Genomic DNA, 26,937 nt, shown 5'->3' with positions numbered 1-26,937 from the left:
CTTCTTTATCTGCTGGTCATGGCTGTGTGTGTGTGTGTGTGTGTGTGCATGTGTGTATGTATGTATGGTGTGTGTATGGTGATACTCACAGAAGTTCCCTAGAGTTGCAATATTAACTACCTGGGGTATATCCTAATCATATCTGCCCCTCAAAGCTCCCACCAGGACCCCCATCTCATCTCCTTCCCAAGTTCATGCCTTCCTTTTACATTTGTTTGTTTGTTAACCCACTGAGTCTGATTAACACTACCCGTAAGCACATGGGGTATGGGAAATCTATCAGTGGCCAGGCTTCTTGGTATTTTCAAGATTATGATATCTGTAACTGTCTTAGGGTTTCCATTGCTGTGAAGAGTCAGAATGACCAAGGAAACTCTTATAAAGGACAACATTTGACTGGGGCTGGTTTACAGGTTCAGAGGTGCAGTCCATTATCATCAAGGCGGGGGGGGGGGGGAACATGGCATCATCCAGGCGGCCATGGTGCAGGAGGGGCTGAGAGTTCTACATCTTCATCCAAAGAAAGCTAGGAACAGACTGAGCATCCTCAGGCAGCTAGGACTGTCTCTAGGCCCACCCCTAGAGTGACATATTTCCTCCAACAGGGACACACCTAATAGTGCCACTCCCTGGGTCAAGCGTATCCAGGCTATCACGATAGCCATTTTGTTTCCCTCTCATCCTTTTCACAGCCCTCATGAGAGGCTCTCTTCTTCCCTACCTCTCTTCTCCCACCTATGCTAGCCTCCCTGCCACCCAGGCCCTGCCCTGTCACTGCCCCCTGGGTTGTCAGCTCTCTCTGTAGGCAGAGCAGCCATCATGGGCTTCCAGTACAGGGTCTGACCTTGACCAACACCTCTTGACAACATTTTTAACTATTTGCTGGCTTCTCTTTAACTGTCCCCAGTTACAGCTCTCCCAAAGGCTGTGGTCCTGGTCACTCTGTCCTTGACTTTGTCACCTAGCCAAGTCGGGTTGTTCACATTGATCTCAGCTGCAAATCTCAGTTCCTGTTTGCTGGACCGGTTCTGCCTCCATATCTAGGGATCTTAGAGTTAATAAGTGACACCCCAAAGCCCAGGCCCATTCTCAGGTTCCCGGATCCCCTGAGAGAGAGCTGGGGTACTGACAGACAGTACAAATGAGCTGCTCCTGAGGAGGCTGAGTGGAGCCCGATAGGACCTCAGTGGTGCCAGGAGGATGGCCTTAGGCTCCTGCTTCATTCTGCCCTCTCTAGTTAGAAGTGGGGTTTAGAAGCTGGTGACTAAGCCCATGGGGAGTAGAAAGCAGTCTGTCTGCTGTTACCTTTCTATGGCCTTGCCCCAGTGAGCAGGTTTCCTCTCTGGGAAGGAGGGGAGAGACACAGCAGCAGGGATGAGCCTCATGTGCGCTGTGTGAAGAAAGTCAGGCAAAGATGGAAGGCTGGGGACCATGGGATTCCGTGGATGTGACCTACTGGAAAGGTCAAAATTGTAGAAAATAGGAAACAGCGACAGTTGCCAGGAACCGGGCTAAGGAGGAGGGGGCCGAGGAAGGGGCTTCCTGGAAGGGAAGTTCAGTGGTTCACTCACATACTTACGCCCAAAGAGTGAATTTTACTGAGCCCAGTGATAATTTAAAGAGCAAGCTCAGGACAGGAGCTGCAGCTCATTTGGTGGGTGCTTGCAAAGCATGTCCACAGCTCTGGCTCTAGCTCCAGCCCTGCGTAAAAAGTGGGGGTGTCTGTGCGCCCCTGTAACCTTAGCAGGAAGACCAAACATTTAGAACGGTTCTTGGCTGTGTGGTGAGTTTGAGGTCAGTCCGGGCTACATGAGACCCTGCCTCTTAAGAAACAAAACAAATCACGAAGCCAAAATAACTAACTGGATAGATAGAAATAAAGTAAGTTAAGCCAGATGTACTGTTTTACAGCCGTAACCCTTATACCAGGGAGAGCAGTACAAAATTCCCAGGAGTCTTCAACTGTTCTGAGCTACAGGGTAAGACCCTGCCCCAAAACAAATGAAACTAATAAACTCCAGTGGGGAAAACAGGTTAATTAATGAAATGAGGTCCAATCTAGGCTCACAGCAAAGAAAAAAGAAATGTTGATGTCAGCCGCCAGCAGTTTGGCCTTAACTCCAGTTTTACAAAATTGGTAACTTGTTACAGCACTGTCCAAAGAATGACCCGTGGGGAACAATGCCTTGGGGGGGGGGTCTGAGAGAGAGGTGGCGCTGCGCGGGGTGGGGGGAGACAGAGGGCCTTTTATCTCAGGTGCATTTTGTTTCTGGATTGTACTTAGATGTGATTTCATGCCTCCTGTGACAAGCACGGACATTCAATTTGTAAGACATGTTTATTCTTGTTGAATGTCAGAAGGGTAGCAGCAGGAAAACAGAAGGTTGTGGAGTCTCTGGGTGATGGGCCTGGGGTTGTCCTGTGGTTGGCTGGTACGTGGTGGTATACAAAACTCATTTATGTTGGGGAGCCAGATTTATATACTAGATGGAATTTCTATACACAAAAGAACCATTGAAGGCTTAGGACCATGGTTCCTTCCACATGGGTCAGCTGAAAACGTGTTCAGGCGTATGTAGGGACAGTTATTGAATGAGACCTCAGCGTAGGGAGACACTGAGGCTGACCTTCGTCTGAGCTGTAACAGGGTTGTACCACACATGCACTGGGAGTTCCGACAGGAAACTGGGTGGTTCTTGGCACCCTTCTAAGCTATTACTGGGGCAGGGTGTTTCTTAGAAACTTTTGTGACCACAGTGGTTGTGAAGGATGATCACAAAGCTTACCAACTCTGAGTGTGACAGGGAGCAGGAGGGTACCTAAAATGAGTGGCTTCAGCAGAGCAGCAGGGGGCAGCAAAGACCCCAAGAACCCACACCGTCTTGGGAAGAAGGTAACTGCTTAGCCCCAGCTGACCATAGGTGGGAATGTGCAGTCTTGATGGCGCCAGGGTCACAGATGGGGCCATGGTTCTTGATTACTAGAGTTTCCAAACCTTTCTCTGACTCGATACAGCCACTGTCTATAGAACTGGCTAGCCTTGAAAATGACCCCAAAAGTATATACGCTTGAGGGTCGCGTAAATCATACTGGTAGGTCTCCCATTTCTAACTTGAATGCCAGATTTAATTTGGGGGTTAAATTGTGACTACTGGTTGTCATGTCTATATTTTCTACTTGGCTTTGTAATAAACATCATCTGTAAACAGGAGGTAGGGGAAGAGAAAAGAAAGGCAGCCCTGTCACTCAGAAGTCTCTTTGCCATTGATTCTCATGGATGCCCCTGGGTGTTGGGATGATGGAGCCCGTGGGCTGAGGAGGCTGTTAGCAGATTAGCGCAGGGAAATGGATGGAAGGCCTGTGTGTAGAGTAGAAGGAAAGGGAGGCAGGGCTCTGTAGGTGCTGTCCAAGGGGCTGCTTCCTGGGACCCAGCCCACCATCCAGCCCCTCTGTCTTAGAGTCTCTGTTGCTGTGATAAACACACTGACCAGAAGGGACTTGGGAGGAAAGGGTTAATTTCATCTCACAGCTTGTAGCCTACTACTGAGGAAAGTCAAAGCAGGAACCTGGAGAAAGGAACTGAAGCAGAGTAATTTGCTTACTGGCTTGCTTTTTCTCACATGTTCAGCCTGCTTTCTTATTCAACCCAAGTGAGTTGGGCTGTCTCGTGTCAATCATAAGTCAAGAAAATGTTCCACAAGCCAGTCTGGCGGGGGTATCTTCTCAAGATTCTAGCTTGTGTCTAGTTGACAAAAAACTAACCAGGACACACTCCCCACTCTGTTTAGTCAGTCAGTCACTCACTAGATGCTATCAGTCGACAATTCTGCATAGTGTACTCATTTTGGGCAGTATTTCATTTGTAAATGAAATAGGCAATTTCTGCCCCATGGTTACCATTCCACGATAAGCAACCTCGCCTGAAGGTAAAGATGTGCAATATCTTCTTTGAACTGTGAAGGGGTACTGTCAGGAGCAGACATATCTCTAGTCAAATGATCCTTAATAATGAAATAACATTGAATATCACATTCTGTGGGTTTCTGATGTTTTTGAAGACTATCTACCTATGTAAAGTATATTTGAACTGTTAAAAACCTTAGCTACTCTTAGCCATTTCTACTTGAGTAAATTGAAAGCACTTTATTATAACTAAATTAGAAACTTAACCTAACCATGAGTTTGCCATCTGGGCCTTAATTTGCATTATTTAATCACCTTGTTGTATGTTGTATAGTCACAATGCCTATCTAAGAGTAGCAATATTGATTTCAAATTTTGTATCAATATATAGATTCATACCAATGAAAACCTTAATTCTATATCAATATATAAATTCTGTACCAATGTAAGAGATTATAACTTCAACTTTACAGCAATTACAAAGATTCCAACCAATGTATGATTATGGCTACACAAATGTTTTATTCAAGGAAATTTAGCAATCCATCCCATCTATTTTCTCCGTGTTCAAATTATGACCATTCCCAAATTATCCCTTAAAATGACAACCTATCTACTTTGTAAAATAACCACAAGCAGACATCCAAACCCAAGAGATTGGACTGGCAACTATCTATAGCTTCTTCCTGCTGATTAGGGGCAATGAGAAATTCTTTAAAGAGAAGGGGTAGGAAAAATAGAAAATTGGTTAGGCTTAAGAAAGCTAGTTCTCGCATGTGTTATCCAGTCGCTGTATGCTTAGAAGGCTCAGGGCATGACTAAAGTTCTGACTGGGTTTGTCTGAAAGGTTGGATGAGGTGAGACGATCTGGAATCAGCGGCAATCTCCAAAGCTGTTTTGGTCAGTATCAGGAAGCTGGGGCCAAGCAGGTGAGCTTAGTATCTCTGAGGATGAATCTTATCAAAACTGTACATTCTGTAATACATGAGGTTCACAACCTGTCTTGTTTGATTTTCTCCATTTTTCCCCCTGAGGTTTTCAGGTGGTCCTCCCTGTCACATCTGATCCTATCACTTTGAAAGGGGTCCAGAGCCTATTCTCCTTTCCTGTCAACACAGATGCAGGGCCTTTCTTCTGAAATAGCATGTTCTTGGTCCAGTAACCAATCATTGAGGGTATAGCTTGATCTCTGTCCCAGTAGAACTTTAACACAACCACTAAACTCATAACCACACTCATTTTGATAATCAAGACAATGAAAGCAATTAAAGCCATCTAGACAAATGCTATCTGTTGAGACAGTGCTTTTACTGTCTCCTGCCCTGACCTTCATGGCATCAAGTCCTAAATTATCTATATATGTGTATAAACCTGAATCCTCCCTACTATGGAGATTAATAGCTCTGTGGGTACATGTTTCTCTCTGTATGATTCTCAAGGCCTAAATTTCTACTGTCTGAGATAGGCTAGGTGCCTACCTCCTGCTTTCAACCTAATTTTTTTTTAAAGATTAAAAAGCCTCAATATTTATATATTTCTGTATTTGACTTTAATTAAATTCCCTTTTACTTACTGTATAAGCCTATTTACAGACTCTAGTTTTTCATACTAGACTGACAATCCCATGTCGAACCATGTTTAAAGATCTTGAGAAATTATCCAGGAAAGATTTTTGCATATCTTTTTTTAAAGATTTATTAATTTATTAGATATAAGTACACTGTAGTTACCTTTAGACACACCAGAAGCGGGCATCAGAGCTCATTACAGATGGTTGTAAGTCAGAGCTCATTACAGATGGTTGTAAGTCACCGTGTGGTTGCTGGGCTTTGAACTCAGGACCTCTGGAAGAGCAGTCAGTGCTCTTAACCACTGAGCCATCTCTCCAGCTCCTTGAATATCTTCAAAGCACTGTTCATTCATTTTTCCCTAACTGCTCTCTTCTACTTGCTGTATTTTAAATCACTTGAATTGCTTTGAATAGTTTTGATTATCAAAATGTGTATGCTTATGAGTTTGGTGGTTGTGTTAAAGTTCCTCTGGGAGAGAGGTCAAACTATACCGCTAGGGAGGTTGCAGAGGGCTTCAGACTCTGGCAGGGTGATCAGAAAGAGGCAGATGACAAAGGCCTCATCATGCATGTAGCCAAACTTAGCTAATGTCAGGCATTGTGTGGGGCACAGTAGAGTAGCCTGGGGCAACATTCCCCTTTTGTCTCTGGCTTCTCTTATAAAGCCTTCTTTCAGAAAGAAACAAAACTAATTTCTGCACCAGAAAACTTTACAGATCTGCTCAAGTTACTTTTAACAGAAGGCTTCGTTTTCTGTCACTAATGACGGCCACGCTTCAGAAATGGCTGCATGCAGGTGTCTCCATGTTAGCAGGCATTTTTCTTTTCATCTGTATTTCCAGATTCGCTTCTTTCTGGGTTGGCAGTCTGCAGCATTGAGTTACGCTTCATCAGCTTTAGCCGTTCAGGGCAGGGTCACCTGCTCATCTGTGGTTGCCTTTTCTTGAAGCTCTGAGATGCGGTAGGGTAGGGAGAGTGGGGGGTGAGGGTGGAGGACCGAGGGGGGTTGGGGGGATATTCCTCAGCAGAGGAATGTGCCTGTGGTTGAGAAGCAGCAGGTGGTCTCCTCAGCAACCAAAGGAACAGGGAAAACAGCCGAAAAGAGGGGCCCCTTCGAAGGTCCAAGCCTCCAGCCACAACTAACCCCTCTCAGTGGTTAGTGCTCCAGGGTTCATTCAGGGTTCTTCCTGATCTCTCACAGACTGAATTTTCATATGAATAACTGAAGACAGACATTATTTTACTAACTTGCCAGCCTGAAGATCAGGTTTCTGTATCCTGCTGAAATGCACAGCTAGCTTTTGGTTGGAGTGATGGCTGGAGAAGGAGTCATGGCATAGTAGCATGCACCAGGCTGTGGCCCTTGCATCCACCTGCCTGCATGTTTCGGAGTGCGGCTCCATTAATATTTCTGTTTGGTGATGGGACTTGAGCCCCTCTATCCCAGATGTTATGATCCAAAGACCAAGATGGCCCTTTGAGGAAGATTTGCCCTGGTTTCACCTTTCAAGGTGCACTTGCAAGGCTACCGACATTGAAACAGCATGCGGTTATCAACAGCTAGATAGGAAAAACAGCCATGTGGATGTTAGCATGTGTCTGCCAGACGCTAGATGTCCCTGTGCAGATACTCTTTTTCATGCTCTGTCTCATCTTAACAGACCACACCATTGTACTTCCCAGTAAACGGGAGGGAGGACGGGGATTGCTCTTGGTGACTGTGTTGGTGCAAGTTACTGTTTCTTCCTGTTGGTCAGATTTCTTCAGGGACAAACATTTACTTGCTGGGTGGAGAGTCAGAGAGTGAACGAGTAACCTCAGAGCTAGGAAAACCACACATCATCTTCTAGAGGAAGAATTGGCAACCACAGGCAGCCAGCCATAGGCTGGGTTGGATTTTCAGGGCAAGGTCATATCCTATACTGGACACAAGCCCTCGGTACAGCCGGTTAGACTCGGAGCCTGGCAAATTGTATTTTCCTTCCTGTGTGATCTGCTGGTCCTTCATCCCATTACCCCCCAGTATCTCCATCTCCATGTCTACTTAGATGGTATTGTCAGGCTTAACTAGAAGAATAAATTTCAGGTCCTTATCACCTCCATGCAGCCATAGGTGATAGGCCAATGGTATGTGGGTTAATTGTCACAATAGCTATCTTTATTTGTCCCCCATATCTGTTCTGCAGATGGAGTTACTTTAATCCTCTCACCAGCTAAACCCTCTGAAGTTACCTTCCTGTGGGGTAGATGAGGAACTGGAGTACCCGTGCACATGAGTGGGTTCTCTTCCTCATAGGTTTAGGGTAACGGGCACCACACAAAACCCTTAGAGGGCGACTGCTTTATTGTTAGCAAGGTGCTTGTCTGAGAGCACAATTCCACTCTTGATTCTGTGCCTTTTCTCTTCCCAATTCCTGGCAATAGGAACAGGGCTCAGAGCTCTGGGAAGGTGTGGCTCCTAGGGAAGGATGTCTTTGAGAGATATGGTCTCACCCTTAATGTAGGCAACCCTACCGACAGGGTCCAGCAGGCCCCACTATGGATTCTGTGCCTGGCCTCTGAGGTAGGCAATATTCTGCCACCTGAGGTGACTAGGCTGAGAATTTGTTCCAACCTCTAGAGGACAGCTGTTTCACACCCATGTCTCTGGTCAGCTGTGTTTCTAGATGAGAGCATGTGCAGAGTGCGTGTGTAAAGGTGTGTTGGAGTTTTCTTGCTACTGTCCTCCCTATTCACCAGGTGAACCCTGCAAGGTAGTACCTTAGCAATCAGCCCCCATGCTGGCTAGGTATCTGGCTTCTCTATCTAGATTCATGTGGGAGGAGCCATCTGAGATGCTGTATATGTGTTTGAGATCATGGTGTCACAGGAGTTATCATAAGGTTGAGCCTCTGGGTTATTTCCATGCTCTTGGAAAATACTCCTTAAATTGTTACCGGATGACGTGTGGGGATGTTCTGATAGTCTATAACGGAGGTTCTCAAACTATGGGTTTCGAGCAACTTGGGGGTCAAAGGACCCTTTCACAGGAGTTGCCTAAGACCATCGGAAAACACAGATATTTACATTCAATTCATACCAGTAGCAAAATTACAGTTGTGAAGTAGCAATGGAAATAATTTTATGGTTGGGGGTCACGGCAACCATACTAAAGGGTTGCAGCATTAGGAAGGTGGAGAGCCACTGGTTTATACGGTCAAAACTCTGAGGCCCAGAACCAACATCGCTTGTCTGCCCACACTCACTATTACCTATAAAAACTGCTCTATGAAAGCAGATAGACTCCCTTCTTTTGATTTCTGGTTTACTATTTACTAGGGAAGGTGGGCAGCGTTTGTTGCTGTTTGGTGGGTTGGGTTTCTTCTTCCAGCTATTTATAACCAATGCATTTCAGTTAAACAAAACAAAACACAAGGGAGGCAGTGTTCGCCCACGCCTTCAATCCCTGCACTTCTGAGGCAGAGGCAGGCAGATTTCTGTCAGTTTCAGCCTGGTCTGCAGGTTGAGTTCCGGGACAGCCAGGACTACACAGAGAAACCCTATCTGGAAAAAAACAAACCAAAACCAAACCCAAAACGAAACAAAAACACCTCCCCCACCCAAAAGAAACCAACTAGTATCTTATGATTACAAAACGAATGTACGTGAATCATAAGATTTCATATTCCAGGAATATGTAACAGGAAGTCTGATTCAGGGAGCGTGTGGTGTGTGGTAAGAGTGAGGTTACCCTTCACCCTGAGAAATCACTATGATGGAATCGGCTTTTTAAGAATTTTTAAGACAAATTTCATGTTTCTCCCTTGACCTTAACGGCTTTGGAAAACCCATTCATGGCTCTAGTCTCTTAAGAGGTGTTTTATTTAGTGGTATTTTTGACTAGGGAAGGACGGCTATCTGAACTAGGAATGTGTATATAATCCCAGCTACCTAAGAGGCCGAGACATGAGGATTGGATTTGAGGGCAATCTGGGCTACTCAGGAAGATATGATTTAAAAAAAAAATCTATTCAGAGATACCATGTATCTGCATGACTCTTGAAGATTTGGGACTCCACAGTGATAACCCCCATGTCTCCCTGTTATGCTCAGCTGTGTTTTCTTCTTGACAAGGGTGCTGTTCTTTTGCAGGGTCAGGGGAGGACATGGGAGAGGATGTCAGCTGCCCTCTCTGCAGATCTCTTTTCTCTACCTGGTCTTTCCATGAGCCCCGTATTCTCAACAGCCTGGTCCTGACACATCCAGGGAACCAGGAGTCACAGTCGTATAAAAGTGGGAGCAAGTTGAGGGTAGACAAAGGGTGAACTTGCAAGGACAGGCTGGGCCCATGAATCAAGCTGGGTCCCAGCGGGGCTGGAAGGAGCATCTCTGCTTGGGAGACAAGGTGAGATTTGGAGACAAGGTTGGCATGGTGATAACTATAGCAACACTGATCAAGCACTGGCCTTGCTCTCCCAGGAGATCAGCTTCATGCTGCCCTACGCATTCAGGCAGGCTGTGTCTGGTAGAAATACTTGCTCAGTGACACACAATTAATATATTGTGTTAACTGGCCAGAAAGGAAGAAGTCCCTATTCTCAGGTGCCTGGAATGGGGCTGCCTGGTGGTGCCCACGCTGAAGCCCAGGCCCCCAGTTACCACTGTTATTGCCTTATGCCATAGGGTCCTGTGAGGATCTGGGGAGTTAATTAGCATAAAAAGAACACCACTGGGGCTGGGGGGGTGACTCAGTAGATCACGTGCATTCTGTGCAAGCATGAGCACCCATATAAAAGCTGGGAGCAGTAGGTGTGTGTGTGTGTGTGTGTGTGTGTGAGAGAGAGAGAGAGAGAGAGAGAGAGAGAGAGAGAGAGAGAGAAGAGAGCACCTATAGCATCAGTAAGAGGGAGAGAGGCAGCGATAAGCAGATACCATGAACTCACTGACCTGTTAACCTAATAACTAAGTTCAGGTTTAGTGCTAGGACCTGTCTCAGAATATAAGATGCTCAGTGACAGAGGATGGTGTCCTGATGTCAAACCGAACCCTACCCCAGCACAAATGGTATTAATGTCACGAAAATACTAATATTACTCTCTAACTCACACCCCTCCCCTTTCACACCCTCTCCCCCTTTCCCAGCTGCCTGGATGGTTGACCAGGCCTTGGTGAGTTGCTTGCTGTTCACTACAGCACCTATATCCCCTCACTGTTACCCTCACAGGGGGTGGGGGGAGCAGGTCACCATCTTCCTACAAACATTGGTATTGAAGGCCTGGCCTTGGCCCTTGCCCCTACCTCTGCCCCAGGCCTGTCTTCACAATGGATACTCACCTTGCTCTCTCCAACATATGCTCCAGCAAGCCCTCCTCCCGCTAGGCTTCACCACCCTGATTCACTGACAGTTTGGGAATAAACAAGATTTTATGTGTGGCCCCAGTCACTGCCAAGAACAGCATTTATGGGGCTTCTAATTACCCTGGAGACTGTGGTGGGTCCTGTATCAGAGTCAATAAACCACTTTAAGTGATGCCGGCTAATTTGAGAATTTGTGGTGTCTTAGTTGCTAGGAGCAAGAGAGCATTACTTAGGAACGCCCATTCTCAGGACTCAGTTTTAGGATTTTGGTTTTAGACACGCTGGGCCACCTACCTGCTGATTTATCAGCTGCTGATCACACAGTATTGAATAAAATATGAAGCGTTTCTTCTCTTCCTTCTTGGACAAAACCCAGATGGCAACACTTGTTTTCATTAATTAATTTATTTATTCACTTTACATCCGAATCTCTTCCCAGGCTCACCCTCACAAACCTCTTCCCACCATTGCTTCTCCTTCTCTGAGGAAGGGAGGCCCGCCCTTGAATACCAGGCTGACCTGGTACATCAAGTCACAGCAGGACTAGGTGCCTCTCTCCCGCTGAGGCCAGACAAGGAGGCCCAGCTTAGGAAGGGGAATAACAAAGACTCTTACAGAAGGTCGATAGGAACTAGGAGAGAGTTCCAGGCCATAGGACTTAAACTTACCTCCATTTTGTTTATAATTTAGACACAGTTTGACATGTTTGCTTTTTTTCCCTCTTATATTATTTTTACAGAAGATCAAAAAGATAGTTTGAGTTCATAGTGATTTGTAATATTTATTCTATTTCTTATTTATAAGTAGGGTGTGGTTGTGGGCGAGCAGGTGTGCATGAGCGTGCTTGCACACAGAGGCCAAATGAGGGCATCAGATCCCCTGGAGCTGACGTTACAGGCTGTTATGAGCCATCTGACAAATTTGAGTCCTTAAATGCTCTTAGCTGCCAAGTCATGTCTTCAGACCTTCGTGGTGATTAAAAAAATACGTTCTAAGAATGATTAAAACAAAAATACTTTCTAAGAATTACTTGCTCTAAATTCCTTTAAAATGTTCAGAAAAGTCAGCCATGAAAGTTTTTAAAGGGCTGGAAATGTAGGTCAGTTTTAGAAAAATTGTCTAGAATACACGAGGCCCCAGAACTGTCCCCAGCCCCTGTAGAAAAAAAATGAGATCTGATGCCCTCTTCTGGTGTGTTTGAAGACAGCTACAGTGTACTCATATATAATGAATAAATAAATCTTTTTAAAAACTTAACATGAAACTATACTTTAAATAAAGTATAATGTGCATTTGGAAAAGTTTATCATTCCTTTTTTTTTTTTAAATAAGGCTTTATTGTGTTGTGTGCCGTCTAGCCTGAGCTAACGACCTCAAGCAATACTATCTCAGCCTCCAGCTGCGCATGAAGGCAGACATTCCCAGCCTTTATAGATCTTCATTAGCAGATGTAAGAAAATCTGTAAGACTGACGTCTTTTTATTGTATTACTAATGCGTGTGTGTTCCTGTGCGTGTGCTTGTGTCTCCACCTGTCTCTCTCCTTCCCCAACTCTGGGGTTACAAAGCATGCTGTGAACTCAGGTCCTCACACCCACACAGCAAGCACTTTGCAGAGTGGACCATCTCCCTAGCCCCTTCTTTGTTGTGTGCATATGTGTTGTGTGTTGTGCGTGTCTGTGTTTGTTTATGGGGCACAGTGTCTGGCCTGAAACTCTCTATACTGACAAGGCTGGCCTTGAACTTGGGAATCTCTAGGCTTTTGCTTTCTAGGCACTGGGATTAAAGATGTGGGGACTCCCATACCTGTCTCCTTTGTTTTCTTGAGATGACAGCCATTTTGACTGGGATAGGTGAAATCTCAAAGCAAACTTAATTTACATTTCTCCGATGGCTAAGGATGCTGAGCATATTTATTTGCATTTCCTTTTTGGAGAATTTCGGTATTCACTTAATGTGCCATTTCCCCACTGGATGACTCTGTGTGTGTGTGTGTGTGTGTGTGTGTGTGTGTGTGTGTGTGTGTGTGTGTGGTTATTGGCTAGGGCCCCTTCTGAAGAAGGTCTCCTTTTTAAGTGATTGTCCTTTGCTGACCTTTTTAAGGTTTACATAGTCTCATTTTTTCAATTTTTAAAGATGGTTTTATTGTACATGTATGTTTGAATGCCTGCATGTATGTGTGTACACTGCATGTGTGCCTGCTGCAGAAGAGGTCTGGAAGAGGGCTTTGGCCTCCCTGAACCTGGAGTTCATACATAGCTGTAAGTTACCAAGTGAGTGCTGGAAACCAAACCCAGGTTCTCTGCAGGGCAGCTACTGCTCTTAACCACGGAGCTATCCAGCTACCCCTTGTGGGATTATTTCCTGTGCTACCACAGTCCTTTTCAGAAAGTCTTTGCCTGTGCTTCTATCTTGAAGTCTTGGAGCCGGCAAGATGGCTCAGCAGGTGAAGGAGCTTGCTCCAGAGCCCCATGGCTTAGTTCAGCCCCTGAACCCACAGAATGGAAGGACAGAACTGACTCCCACAGGTTGTCTTCTGTGCTCTCTTTGTATTCTTGGGCATACCCTCTCAACAGATAAATATGCATTTTATATTATGTAACTGTGGTGGTGTGTGTTTATTTCCGGCTCTTCTACTCCACTGTTCTGGTCTGTAACAGAACTGGGCTGCTTCTGCTGTGATGGCTCTGTATTATAATTTGAGATTGGACATTGTTAAATTTCCAGCACAGTTATTTCTGCTTAAGGTCAGCCTTGACCATTTGGGGGTCTTCATGCCTCTATGAACTTTAGGGTTTCTGTTTCTGTTTTTCTAGGCCAGTGAGGAATGCCATTGGGGTTTGGGTGGGGATTGCAGTGAATCTGTAAATTTCTTCTGGGAATATTTTTCACAATTCTTTCGGCGATGGTTTTTATCACTTTCTTTTGTGCACCATGGAATCAGAACTGACTGAGTTCAAATCCTGGCTTTGGCATCGGTTAGCATTTAACCTGTTAAGGCCTTGGTTTCTTCCTTGTTGAAACAGGAATAACAACAGTATCTATTCACCATTGTTTTGAAGATGGAATGCGTTAATGTTTGATTGGCACTTAGCGCAGTGCCTGGCACAGTAAGCATTCAGCAAGTGCTGTTTTGCTAAAAGGAAACCATGGCTGTGTACAATAGATAGACTGAGGGTCCCCATCTGTACAGGCTGGAAGCCAGTGCTGTTGAGGACCAGGTGCTGGTGACCAGATTCCATATTTTCCTCCTGAGCAAAGCAATCTGGTTATCTTTTTCCACACAGACTGGGGGCAGCGCTTCAGGGGACTCACGGGAAGGTAGAGTCTGAACACAGAGTCCTGGTTAGAAAAACACACTCAGGAAAGAACTGGGTCTCCCCAGGTGAGCTTTAGAAAAATGACAGTCTGCTGCTGCTTGATTAAAGAGTAGAAAGCTAATGAGGGATCTGAAGCTGCTCTGCCCCGCTGTGACCTGCAGGCTCAGGATGTGGATTTCCTAGGATACAAGGAAACCTTTCATGATGCAAACATGCTGTGGTTCAGGTGGATACAGTGGGAGCGATGGAGGAAGAGCCATCCTTCAGCTTCTAAAACTGTCCCCAAATGCTTCAGAATCATCATTCATAGCCTCTGGGTATTTTTTAAATGTTTCCAAAAGTATATTTTCAAACAACCTGTGTTACAAAATACCCCTTAAAAATATCCCATGGTTTCTATTGATTCCAGCAACCCACTTCTGTGTTTGAAGTTTGGTCTGCCATGCATGCCCTGGTAGTGGGGTGAGAACGCGGATGGCTCAGACACTGACATGCTGTGTGCGCTGAGTAAGTCCCTGTGGTTAAGGGAGAGGAACGGCCCTTTGGCTATGCCATTTCTTATTATCTTTGTCACTGTACTGCCAGAGCAGGGAGCACGTGTCCAAAACGTTCAGGAAAGTCTTCAGATACTGATTTGTACAAGTGGATTCTCCATTCTCCAAGCAGGTCATAAAGACAGACATTGTGCCTGCTTCAAGGAGGTTGTGGGTTCAAGACTTCACTCCTTTAACCGATAGCTCGGATCTCCGTCAATTCCCATACTGCACAAATAACGCTTCTGCCTCACTGTTAGACAAGGGTCTCTCGGCTCTTGTCCGCAACATCACTAAGATCCTCATGGCGAGTCACTAGGAACCTCTAGCCAATAGAAAGATGTCTCCACTGACTTCCTTGAAGGATGGCTGTCATTTGATGCCCCCACCCCCACAATGTTTTCTGCCTCTAGTGCTTTCTCGTCTTGGCAGGGGTCTTCCTATGTTTATAGGCTAACTACTCATGAATACTCTCTGCCTCTTGAATCCAATCTTGCATCCTTAGCTTCCCCCTGAAGGCGCTATCATTTCAAGTGTGATGTATCTGCTTGTGGGTTCTGTCCCAACCCTGTTCTCCCCATAGACCTCCCCTCTGTTCCCAGCTGGGTCTGGAATTCGTGGGATATCTTTAACTCGTTTATTTCATCTGATCCCTTCTGCCACCGTTGGTCCAAGTTCTTGCCATTCCTCGTCAGGGTCGCTGCTAGACCATCTCACCTTTGTCCTGTCCTTTGTTGTTTCTTAGAGTGTTCATACTGCACTGAAAGCTGTCCTTTGAAAACTTAGGCCTAGTTTGTCTTCTGCTCAGAGATGTTAGCACTTAGGCTAACATCTAAATATCTTGTCTATAACCCTCTGGTTCTTGCTGCTGTGATTCTGAATTCTCCATCCACTTCCTAACCCCCCCCCCCCATTGCATCTCAGTGGCTGCTCCAAACATTTCCCACCTGCCCTAGGACCTAGGATGTCCAGGACACATGGCATACTCTCTCCATTCTTTGAAGGTCTCTGTTGAATCATAGCTTTCTTTGAGAAGCCTGCCCTGTCCATATAAAGTAGTAGTTAGTCTCACCATTATCCCAACCCCCTCAACCTCGCCCCCCATTATCCTCTCTGCCCTGCTGTGTTGTTCTCAGTAGAGTTGATCACTTCCTAACAGGAGCTTCTGAGAGAGCAGGGACTGTGTTTGTTCTCAGGTCTATCCTCGGACTTAAAGCCACACCCTGCATGTTGTAGACCGCACAGGTCTTTAGAGCTAGCAGGTATGCAGTGTGAGCCAGGAAGAAGGCAGAGTGCTTCAGAGCAATTAGTGCTTAACTCCTCAGGATAACCCTGTGGAGCTGAGAACTCACATCCCATTCTAGGTTGGAGACTGCAGATTGGGGAAGTTAGGGAAGCTCCCCAAGGTCACTGCAGACCTGGTCTGGACCCCAACTCTTGGATCCTGCAGCATCCTTTCTCCTCAATGACCAGGCCAGGAACTATGCAGGGCCTGGGAAGAAGAGAATTGTACAGGATCCCAACATACTCTTCAGAACCATGGCAAGGACCTTGCTAGAGCTGAGCCTGTCACCTCCGCTGAGTCTCCCTCTAGTGCTGTCCAGTGCACCGCTCTGGAGTGAGGAGCTGATAGACATCTGTCCTCTTATAGCCACAAAGTGTCCAGTAGGGCCTGTGAGGCTGGAGGAAGGCCCCGGGAACAGAAAGGTCTTAATGAGTGTGAGTTCTCAGGCTGGCAGAGGCCCGGATGGCTCAGCTATGGGAGCTGCCTCCCCTAAGCCCCATGAGCACGTGCCATGTTCCTGTTGTGTGCTGTTTTCTCTTGTGTGTGGCTTTCTCCTGAGGATGTTAAGAACAACTTTAAGCAAGCCAGCACTAGACATTTTTACTAAGCTACTACCCGGCTTGACCCTATGGGGGAGCAAGTTTTAACATGCACCTTCTGTGTGTCAGGTACCAGCTCACCCAGCCCTTGTGCTTTCCTTTGAGGGGGGCACTGTTGCTCCCTCCAGGTTTTAGGTGGAAGGACTAGGGACTGGAGACAAGTTGCCTGTCCCATGTTACATCACTAGGGCAGGCAGAACTGGCCATAGCACCTTCCAGCTTGGTAGGTCTCTTTTAGAAGGCTGAATTGGGAAAAGTGGCTCTGGACACACACACACACACACACACACACACACACACTATGGCAGGAAACAAAAGCAGAAGACACTGCAGGTGTTGCTGCAAATCTCAAAGCAGGGGCGATAGACAGCCAGTGTAGGGGACGTGGAGCAGGTACAGGGATGGTTATCATGACAAAGTGACTGATTAAATATGTGGGTCGGAAATAGGGGTTTGTGTAGCTGGTTTCCCCCTCTTGCTGCTAACGCTGCACAGCAATGCCCCTTACTCTCTGTTCAGGCTTTGCTCCTCCCACTTACAGAATTCTGCCCCATGCTCTGGGCTATGTGGTTTATTTACATTATTATCATCAAAGATTTTTTCCCATCAAATTTACATTTTTTATTTACATGAAAATGTTTTTATTGTGCCTTTATTTAAAAAAAAATATGGTGGAGCTAATGAGGTGGCTCAACTTGTAAAGGTACTTGCTGCCAAACCCAAAGACCCAAGTTTAATCTTCAGGACCCGTGTGCCAAGAGAGAACTGGTTTCTGCAAGTTTTCCCCTGACCTCCAATTTCATGCCATGGCACACTGAACCCACCACACACAATAAATAATAAAACATTAAAAACCTAGAGCCTGTGTGGCCTTCGGGAAGTCTCTGGGGCTACTCAGCCTGTGTGTAATGAGGGAGGGTTCCTGTCTGAATCAAATTCATGAACATTACATCACCTAATGGTGTCCATTTGGGAATTATTTGTACATTAGAAATAAAGGTAGATCCTGGGCAGCCAGTCTGGCTTTTGGTTGCATCTGGGTTTAGTTGTAGATTTCATTTTTACTGGTTGAAAGGTTGACTTTTCTGTGGGGCCGTGGGACTTTTCTCTTGAGAGGTCAGGCTGGGGTTTGGTGTGAAAGTAGCTGCCAAAGTCTCTGAAAGAGTCGTCTACCTCATGCCTTAGACCATCTGTCCTGACAGCTGTCCTCTCTGAGTGGCAGCCACTTCCTCTGTGCATCTCCTCAAACAGTGACATTTGTCTTTTCTCTTCTAGACCCAAGCGGCCAAGGCAGAACAGCTTCTCCATGTTTCCCTCTACCAAAGCCTGGAATTTCAGAGGGGTAAGTGTCCATCCTAGGTGACCCCATCCCATTGGTGGGGACATAGTTTGCTGCATTCAGCTCTCATAACAAGCTTCATCTGGGGACAGCACCTGTGTGTTCATGCACGGGTGTCAAGGCCTGCCTTGGACAAAGAGTATGTGGCTGTAGAAGATGCTTGTGAAAACACCAAGGTCTATTAAGCGAGCATCATGCCACGCCCCTATGCTTCTTGGAGCGGAGGAAAAGGAAGCAAGCAGTCTGCCAGTCTGATGATGTGCAGGCACAAGCGAGTTTGCTCTTCAGAGGTTTTTCATCAAGTACAAAACACCAGACTCTTGCTGGCCTAGGAAGGGTCCGGCAGTTGTGACTCTTGGTGCCGTCATCTTCCTTGATATGAGTGTGATGATGGCAGTCATTGCACATGGAGGACCCAAGGTACTCAAGTGGGCTCTAGCTGTGACCTTTAGATTTGTAGGGATGCTCTGAGTTCTTTCACGCCCACGAGGATCCTCTACCCAGCACCGTGCTCGTAAACACGCTGTTCCAGGTCTATCCATTTCATCTCCGATGCCCAACCCTCTGTGGACAGTTGGCTCACGAGCCCTTCCCAGGTGCTCCTGTGTGTCTCACCACTGTATTTGGTTAGGTGCCTGCTGAGGTGCCTTGGAAGACCCAGGTGAAAGTGTGCTGAGACCTTGTTTATTTCTCATTTACTGCTTTAGAACTAGGCCCAGCCTAATGCCTGGATTGCTGAAGGAATGAACGGCGTCTGTCTGGCACAACATCCACATGACGTTAAATTGTGTTTCAAGTCTTCAGTCAATACTATTTTGATTTGTTCTAACTGGTTCTAGCCGCCCTTTGAAATCTTGGATAGGTTGCGGCCATTTATTAAAATGGTGGAACGTGACACTGATTTTCAATATTTATTTTTTTATCTACCATTTGTGGGTGCGGGGGTGACATGTGCCATAGTGTAGAAACCTGAGGACAACTTGCAAGTGGGAATCAGTTTTCTCCTTCTACCGTATAGGTCTCGGGATTGAGCATAGGTCATGTTTCATGATAATCACCTTTACCCAGCAAACTGCCTCACTGGTCTATGATACTGTTTTTCTTGAGTTACTGCATACTTTTCATTGAGTACGAGGAGAATTGTACTGACTTCTGAGATAGGTGTGCGACTGGTTGAAGTAGGTCTTGTGCCTGCTGTTCATTGTTTTATGGATAAGATCACCATCTCCCAAGTGTGTTCAGGGGATGAATATGACCAGCAAGAGATTTAAAAAAAAGCTTGTGGGGTGCATATATTTGGGACATGCTGAATGTGCTGTATGAAATGTATTCACTACTGTAGGACTTGTCAGAGATGGGTCAATGTCTGGAGACTTCAGACGGGGGATTTGCAGCATTTCCTAGAGTCATTCGCTGGAAGTCTCTGTTGACCATGCAGCCTAGACACACTTTGGAAACTGACCACTGATGTCATTTCGAACCATGTAGAAACCAAATTTTCGTGAGCAAGGCAGTCTTTTGTAAGGACCTTGTTTTCAATGTTTTTATCTATCCCTCTTCAGTGTTTTCCTGCTATTCAGTGCTATCAGCCAAGAGTGGCAGGCAAATCGGGCTGAAGAGCCATCCCAAATTGCCAAGGGATGGTCCTGATTTTAGTACACAAAGTCCCACACTTCAGGGAGTCAACCCTCTATCCCAGGCCATCTGGGTTGATTGCTCTGTCTATGGTCTTGAGGTATCAATATCTGATACCTCTTGGAAAATTATTTTAGAAAACCACATCTATAAATTGCAGAGGCAGAGGATTGTGAATAATGTAGTCTGGCTAGCCTGAGCTACATTAGTGAGATTCTATTTCAGAAAACCTCAGGCTGAGTGCTTGACAATCATAGACAAGGCCCCAGGTCTGACCCCCTATGTTGCAAAATCAATAATCAATAAGAATTTCTCAACTTGTCACCCTGTCATGAATAACTACATTTCTATTGGTGCTTGGGCCAGGGGCAGCATTTGTCTTGGCTTCTTGTTCTTTGATTTCTTCTGGCCCTGGGGCTTCTTAAAATAGTCAGACAAACTGGCATCAAGATATGCAAGCGGGAAAGGCGCTAGGCCTGGCTGTCCCATATTCCTCTGTGGCCAGAGCTATCAATGAGGAGGCTCCTCAGTGGTATGTGTGATGGAAGAGACTCAGGAGAGTGCAAGCAATCTCGTTCCTAGCAAGACGCATTCTGTGGAGCTACGAAGGATCCAGTGTACCAGGAGGAAGACCTTGCCACTGTGAAGCTATCTGGTGGTGCAGATCTGTAATGAAAGCCAATCCCAGGTCTGTTAGACTGAGCTGTGCATGCTCTTCTAGGGTCCCTAGAGCAAAGCACTCCTGGAACGCTTTGTTTCCCTCTTTGCTTAGAAAGGACGGTTTTAGAATCTGTGTGCCAGCACGTTTTCTCTATTCGTACATGTGGTGGAGAAAGCCATCAGAGTACACGTGTTTGCAATTCTGCTGTTCTGTAGCTTGCAGAGGAAAAGGATGCTGAGCACGCTCACTCAGGTCCTGGGTGGTTGTTAGGAAGCGAGGCTGAGGGATAGACTCGGGGTGATGAGCAGTGTACTGGAAAGATGAACCGAGTTGTTCTAGATGAGAGGTGAAGAGAGGTGCACACATGGGAAAGATCATCTGGGGGTTGGGAGTAGCTGAAGATCAGAAAGGGGTACCCCACTGCTTTCAAAGGCCTTGCCAAGTGAATTGTACAACCACCTCCTCATGTTGTACAAGCATCAGGCATGTGCTTTTTTCTTAACTGTTTCTGTGGGAGTTTTGTGTGTGGAGAGGGACAGGAAGAACCAGTAATGCTGCATCTGGTCTGCTTGCAGAGTAGGTTAGCCCTATCCCAGGTTGCCATTGTGTAGGGGGGGGGTGGGAAGGAAGGAGGGCCACTGGCTGCCCCCCCCCCCCCCCCGACAAGGAACTCAATTCTCGATTGTCTCTGCCTTCCAAGGCCATAATTAGAGGCAGGCTGTCACTCCCTTCTGGCATTTCTTAGGATTCTAGGGATCTAAACTCCAGTTCAGCAAATCCTTTAGTTATGGAGTCCCTTCCCTGGCCCACAGAACTGTGACTTTCCTGCTCTTGTCTGTAGATGAGCTGGGAAGTGCCTCACAGGGACCTCCTGTGCAGAGTAGTGCTGGAGGTGCTGGAGCTTGGCTAGAGTAGCAGGAGCGTCAGACACCTTCTTACTCCGGAGACATCTTGAGAATCTCACATACAGCAGTCTTTTCTCAGTTTCAGCTGTAGTCAGAACTCTGGGTGTAGGTTAGGCACTCAATGTGAACTACTGATGGTGAAAAGGGAACCATATAACTGAATATAATAAATAATAATAAAAGGTCCATATGACTGAACTAAGCCAAGGTGGGTGGACTTCAGGCATGGCTCTATCCAGCAGTATGCTCTGTCTCTGCTTTGTCACTCTCTGGGTCTGTATCATCTTCTTACCTATGGATTTAGTTTTTAAGGGACAGGATAATCTGAACAGAAGAAACAGAAAATCTTGTTTCTAGGGTCCACAGGTAAAAATCCTATTTCAGAACTCTCTCTCTCTCTCTCTCTCTCTCTCTCTCTCTCTCTCTCTCTCTCTCTGATCACAAACTCCTATGATTAAGAGAATGGTGTCCTGCAGCCCAGCTGGTCAAGGCTTGGTGAGGTGCCTTCCTCTGGCCAGGGTTTGTGTCACTTGAGGTGAGGCCAGGTCAGTAGCTCAGAGGAAGAGCCTAACACGTTTCCCAAAGAGAGTCCAGTTCCCGGACAGACAGGAAACAGTTGTGATCACTATAGGGTTTGCTGCAAAGGAAGAATTCAGGACTGGTACTTCTCTTTAGTGACTCCTGTGTTCTTACCCCATGGCCTTAGTCACCCTGCTCCTGGTGTCTGGAAGGAAGCTGTCAAGTCTTCAGTCTGAGACTCTCTGACTTTCACAACTGAGTGGAGTGAGAGTCCCTCCCACTTACACCTAACTAGGCCATGTTCCCACTAGCTATGACCTTACTGTTGCTAAGCATCAGAAGGAGGCAGCAGGTCTCCATCACCAGACCTAGCCTCTGCCTCATCCTCACTTCTGTTTACTGAACAATGGCTCCAGGCCAGACCCAGGTATTCCTCCTGTGTAGACAATTACACAATGCAGTGAGGTGTAAATCCAAGAGCTCCGGATATCCAAGTCCCAGGCCGCTTGAGTGTCTGCGTACGAGGAGTACATATTCTCCTGTACACATGAAAGCATCCGTGGATCTCTGTCCTATGGTGCTGTAAACACTGTGGAGACATTTTAATATGCTAGCTGTTCAAGGAATAATGACAAGAAAAGCATTCTGGTGATGCTCACTCTGGGTCTTGTTCCTGGTTTACTTTTCAAGTCTTTTTAAAACTATGTTTTAATTTTTATTTTATGTGTGCCTGAGCATTTATCTGTGTGCCATGTGTGTTCAGTGCCAACAGAAGCCAGAAGAGGGCATCAGGTACCCAAGAACTGGAGTTAGAGGTGTTTGTGATCCACCACCTGGGTCCCTTGGTCTTGAACCTGGTCGTCTTGAAGAAGAGCCAGCGCTCTTAATCACTGAGCCACCTCTCCAGCCCTCGCGTGTTTCCAGTCCTCGGTCAAATCTGTGGACTTAGATCCCGTGGCTATTGAGAGCTACGTGATATTTTCATTTTAAAGATGAGGGAAAGGGTTGAGGGGATGGCTCAGTTGGAAAAGCGCCTGTGCTGTCAGTTTGTGTCTCACACACTGTGTGGAGCCAGGGGTGGTACGCAGTTCCAGCTACTTGGGAGACTGAGGCAGGGGGATCATTAGGAATGTGAGACTAGTGTGAGCAATGCATTGAGGCCCCGTAACAGACAAAACCCAATAAAATAAAATACAAAAGCCAATGAATACTTCATTGTTAAAGTATGTTCTTTTGGAAATGTTAGAGATAGTAAGAGAATATTCAAGCTGAAACCTTTAGCACCCAGAATCCCCTTTAATATGGCTTTATTTCCCCAAATTTTATCTTTAAAGTTTTCATCTCCCCATACTTAAGACAAGGCTGTTGTCCCATTCTGGGACAGTAAGCGTGGCAACGGCAGCAGCTCCATTTGTCCCACCAGGCTTGATAGAGCACGTTTGCATCTGACCCCTTCCGAAAGCAAATCCCAAGAGAAGGATCCCTCGAGTCTCACCTTCTCTTCATAGCTGGACAAACGAGGTATGCTGACTTTCTATCATGGGGCAACAAATTGTCATTACCAGTGACATAAAACCCATTCACAGCTCAGTTCTGTACAGCAGAAGTGAGAGGCCCGAGAGGCAGGGTTTCTGCTTGGGGTTTCAGAGCATGAAAGTCAAGATGTCAAACTCGGCTGAACTCTCTCCATGCCTAACCTCCTCTCTGTCCATTTCCCTCAGGGTTGCCAGGCCTTGGTCCTCATGCTCTTGCTGCTTAGTCCCCACAGGCCACACTCCCTATGCCTTCCATCTTCAAAGCCAACAGCAGAGAGCCTCCCCTCCATCAACTGTCTGGATGCTGCTTAGCGGCTTAGATGAGGCCACCCAAACGGCGCTCTTCCCAGTGATCTTAAAGTTCACAGTTGGTAAGTGACTCCCGAGGTGATAATCTCTGTTGAGGTCCTGCCTGCATGCCAGGAAGGGGATTGTTGGAGCCCTGTGCCTTGCCACAGATTAGTAAGGAAAGCAACTTGCCTCTATGACCACACATCATAATCTAGCGCCTGGACTCCAGCTAGCTTCACCCCACTGCAGCACCCCCAGGTCTTAAGGACCCTTGTCACGGAGCATCATTTCCATATAAAGCTATTTGCGAGGGAAAATATCTGTTTTTTATTTCATACCAACTTACACACAGGACTTTGGCAAAGGCACAATGCAAATTCGAAAACCTGGCAGAAAAGTTGTGAAGAAGTTAGAATAAGCAGTCAGTCCCAAAGAGGTGATGCAAAGTCACAGCATCCATTTTAAAACAGGGATGCAGGCATTCATCAGTACTACAGTGTAATTAAGTCTCACTGTGTGAAAGTGTCACATGCTCTAGCAGCCAGCTCTGTCCCCAGGACTCAGATAACAAGAATAAAACCAGAAGCACCCCAGAGTTCCATGGTGATGAGACGGGAGGTCCGGTTTGCTTAAGTTACATTTTACTTATGAATGGTACATGTGGCACAGGAGAGGTGCATGTGTGCTCAGGAGCACCCTTGGGTGTCAGAGGACAACAGTGCACAGGATGTCATAGGGATTGGTTCTTTCCATGTACCGAGCGTCTGAAGTATCAGACTCAGATCATCAGTCTTGCTGGACAGGGCCTTTACCCACTGAGCCATCCTGCCATTCCTGGGTCCAGCTTTTAAACAAATCAGTTTGTCCCCAGAGCCTGTCCTCTAAGCAGTGTGGCTGTATGCGTGTGTATACGATGTAGAGTGTACAACGTGCGTGTGTAGTACCTGATCTATAGCTAAATTTAATTAATTTGTTCACAACAAAAAGCAAACAGAAATAACCTATGCTCAAAGGGAAATGACCCATGAATCAATGCAGAGAAAAGGTTTGTGGAAGCAGCCAGTCTTGGTTGATATCTGGGATGGGTAAGAGCTTTTGGAGCTCTGGTATTGACAACATGCTTTTTGTCATGTAGGAATTTTCTAGAGAGGAGGTGTATCACATCTACAATTAGCAAAAAGAATAGCCATGATAATTAAAAATATCTCTCACAATTAAAATCTTCTATAAGCAAGAGGAGGTATATTAACCAAATTTGGGGTTAGAAGATCCTGCCCCAGAACAAACCATTCATTGATGTTGTACAAGACCTTTCAAGACTGATAAAATCTGGGTATACAGAAAGGCTTGTCCTATGCCCAAGACATATGTTCACATCTTACTTCCCCTCTATCCCTCCTGAGAGCCCAGGGAAGCTACCGTGTACACTCATGGCTGAGCATTTTACTATTGGCTATCCCTGGATAGTCCAGACTCTGAGTTTGGCAGACAGTCCTTGACCACTATAACAGAGGCCTAAGGAATAAAGCCACGTGCTTTGGCTTTATGGTCAGAATGCCAGAATGAGGACTTCAGACTGGACGTATGTCAGCATCTAGTCCTTATGGGACAGATGATAAGGCCATCGTTTAAAACCAAGGCTTTGTAATGTGTGCACAGTGTCCTGAGCAATGCCTCCTATGCGCCCTTGTGGCTAAAGTGAGTGTTTTCTAGAGACAAATATTTAGTGGATGTCTTTTTGATGTAGGATGCCTTTTAAATGGGAGCAGTTTTTCTGGGTCTAAGCCGCTAATTCCTGGGAGGGTAAGCCCATGTCCTTGGCTGACACCAGACCATGTCAGGAACTCTGCAGCTCATCTTTAGACTCAAGCTTTTGTATTTTTGTTTTCTGTTGTTTCGGTTTGCTTTGGTTTGGGTTTTATTTTTTTGGCCTCGCTCCTGACCTGTGGGGTTGTAGTGGACTTGGATGCAGCACCTACAGATTGTGCACAGTTGAGGCCGACTTTATAGATGCCTTTGTTTGTCTTATGTGGCTGTCACTTCAGTTAATCGAGCGTGGATGCTGCTTGAACTTTGGGCTAATTAGACAATCGTAGTTGAAAGTGACAGAATTTAAACTGGGGGCAACAAAAAGGCTCAGTGAGTAAAGGGGCTTGTGTTGAAAGCCTAGAACCTTGACTTTGATCCCTGGGACCCCTGGGAGTAGAGAATCTGTTTTACGGCTGTCCTCTCCCCTCCTGGAATGATAATACGTATAAATAACTTTAACAATTAATTTAAATTTTTTAAAGCAAACATTGTGTGTGTGTGTGTGTGTGTGTGTGTGTGTGTGAGCATGTACAAGCCAGAATATTACCAGGGTCCTTGATTGCAAGGTCTTGCTTTGTCTTAGATCTTGCAGATTTGCTTTAGCTGGCTGGCTAACCAGAGTTCCATTTGTATCTCCCTCCCCAGCGCAGAGATTTCCAGTGCATGCCACCATGCCTGGCTCTTTACAGGAATTCTGGGGATCAAACTGAAGTCCTCAGTTTTGTCTAACACGCGCTTTAGCATCTGACTTTATCCCCTCAGGCCACAAGACAGGTTTTCAAACATGCAGAGGTATAGGAATTTTTCAAAGTATGGTATGGGAACTAAGAAGTTTCTAGAACCTGTCTCTTCTCTGCCATTGGCATGGCAGAGGAGCCGTGAAGGGATGGGGGTGGGGTAGTTGGTCAGAGGGTGGGGGAGGTTAGTTCCTAAAAAAAAAGAGGAGGCACTGGACCAACAATTCTTGTTTTGGGAAGTTACCCCTCATCTCTCCTTGTAAAGTAGAAAGTACAGTTGTCCCCATTCCTAGACCGTGAGTTCATGAGGCCCTGAAATCTGAACTTCTCTTCTTGGAATAGAGGCTGTTCATTCAGAAACTGACTTAATTTCTTTCACCCCTTCCTTGCAGTTTACAGGGAGCAAGACTATCCTGATCAGCAAGGATACATAGAAATCATAATAGTCTCAAGTCAAAAGTACTGCCAGGCCCTGAAGGTTGTGTTCTAGACTATCCGGAAGTGTGAGCATTTGGCCAAGCTTTTAAACAGAACATTGCCCAACAATCAACCTCGTATGGCATTGTGGTTTATCGTATACGTTTCAGAGAACTCCTTATTCTTTATTTTAATACAGTTTAGCCTTCAGTTTAGCCTTCAGTATACCATAGCATGGCAGTGACCTTGCTACCCCAGGGAACCGAGGGAAATATCCCCTCTAAAGAAGAAACTTTCTCCACAGAGTGTCTATTTCCCTGTTCTCTGCCCATGTCAGAATCTGGGACTGAGAGCTGGCCAAGGCCCTGTCTCTGGCTTTCTTCCCCCCACCCCATTTTCTTCTTTATCACTGTGGTCCATCGATGATCAGTCTCGGAGTCACCACTGGCCTTTGTTAAATCATTTCAAGCACACCGAGAGAAGCAAGGTTCCATGGCGTTTGAATGTCCTCTACCTCCTTAGAGTTCAAGCAGGAAGCCCATG

At 46.0% G+C, this 26,937-nt stretch overlaps 1 protein-coding gene across 1 annotated transcript in view; it reads left to right on the top strand.

The window, feature by feature from the left end:
- ARHGEF3 (Rho guanine nucleotide exchange factor 3) overlaps positions 1-26,937 on the top strand; it is a 268,428-nt gene that overhangs the window by 66,571 nt on the left and 174,920 nt on the right. Inside the window, exon 3 of the mRNA XM_080926025.1 lies at positions 17,822-17,888. Within this exon, the coding sequence (XP_080782151.1) occupies positions 17,822-17,888 (67 nt within the window). The remainder of the gene's footprint in view (positions 1-17,821; positions 17,889-26,937) is intronic.

The sequence above is a fragment of the Micromys minutus genome, assembly GCF_963924665.1.
Source record: "Micromys minutus genome assembly, chromosome: 12".
Taxonomy (NCBI): Eukaryota; Metazoa; Chordata; class Mammalia; order Rodentia; family Muridae; genus Micromys; species Micromys minutus.
This window is presented reverse-complemented; position numbering and strand designations above follow the sequence as displayed.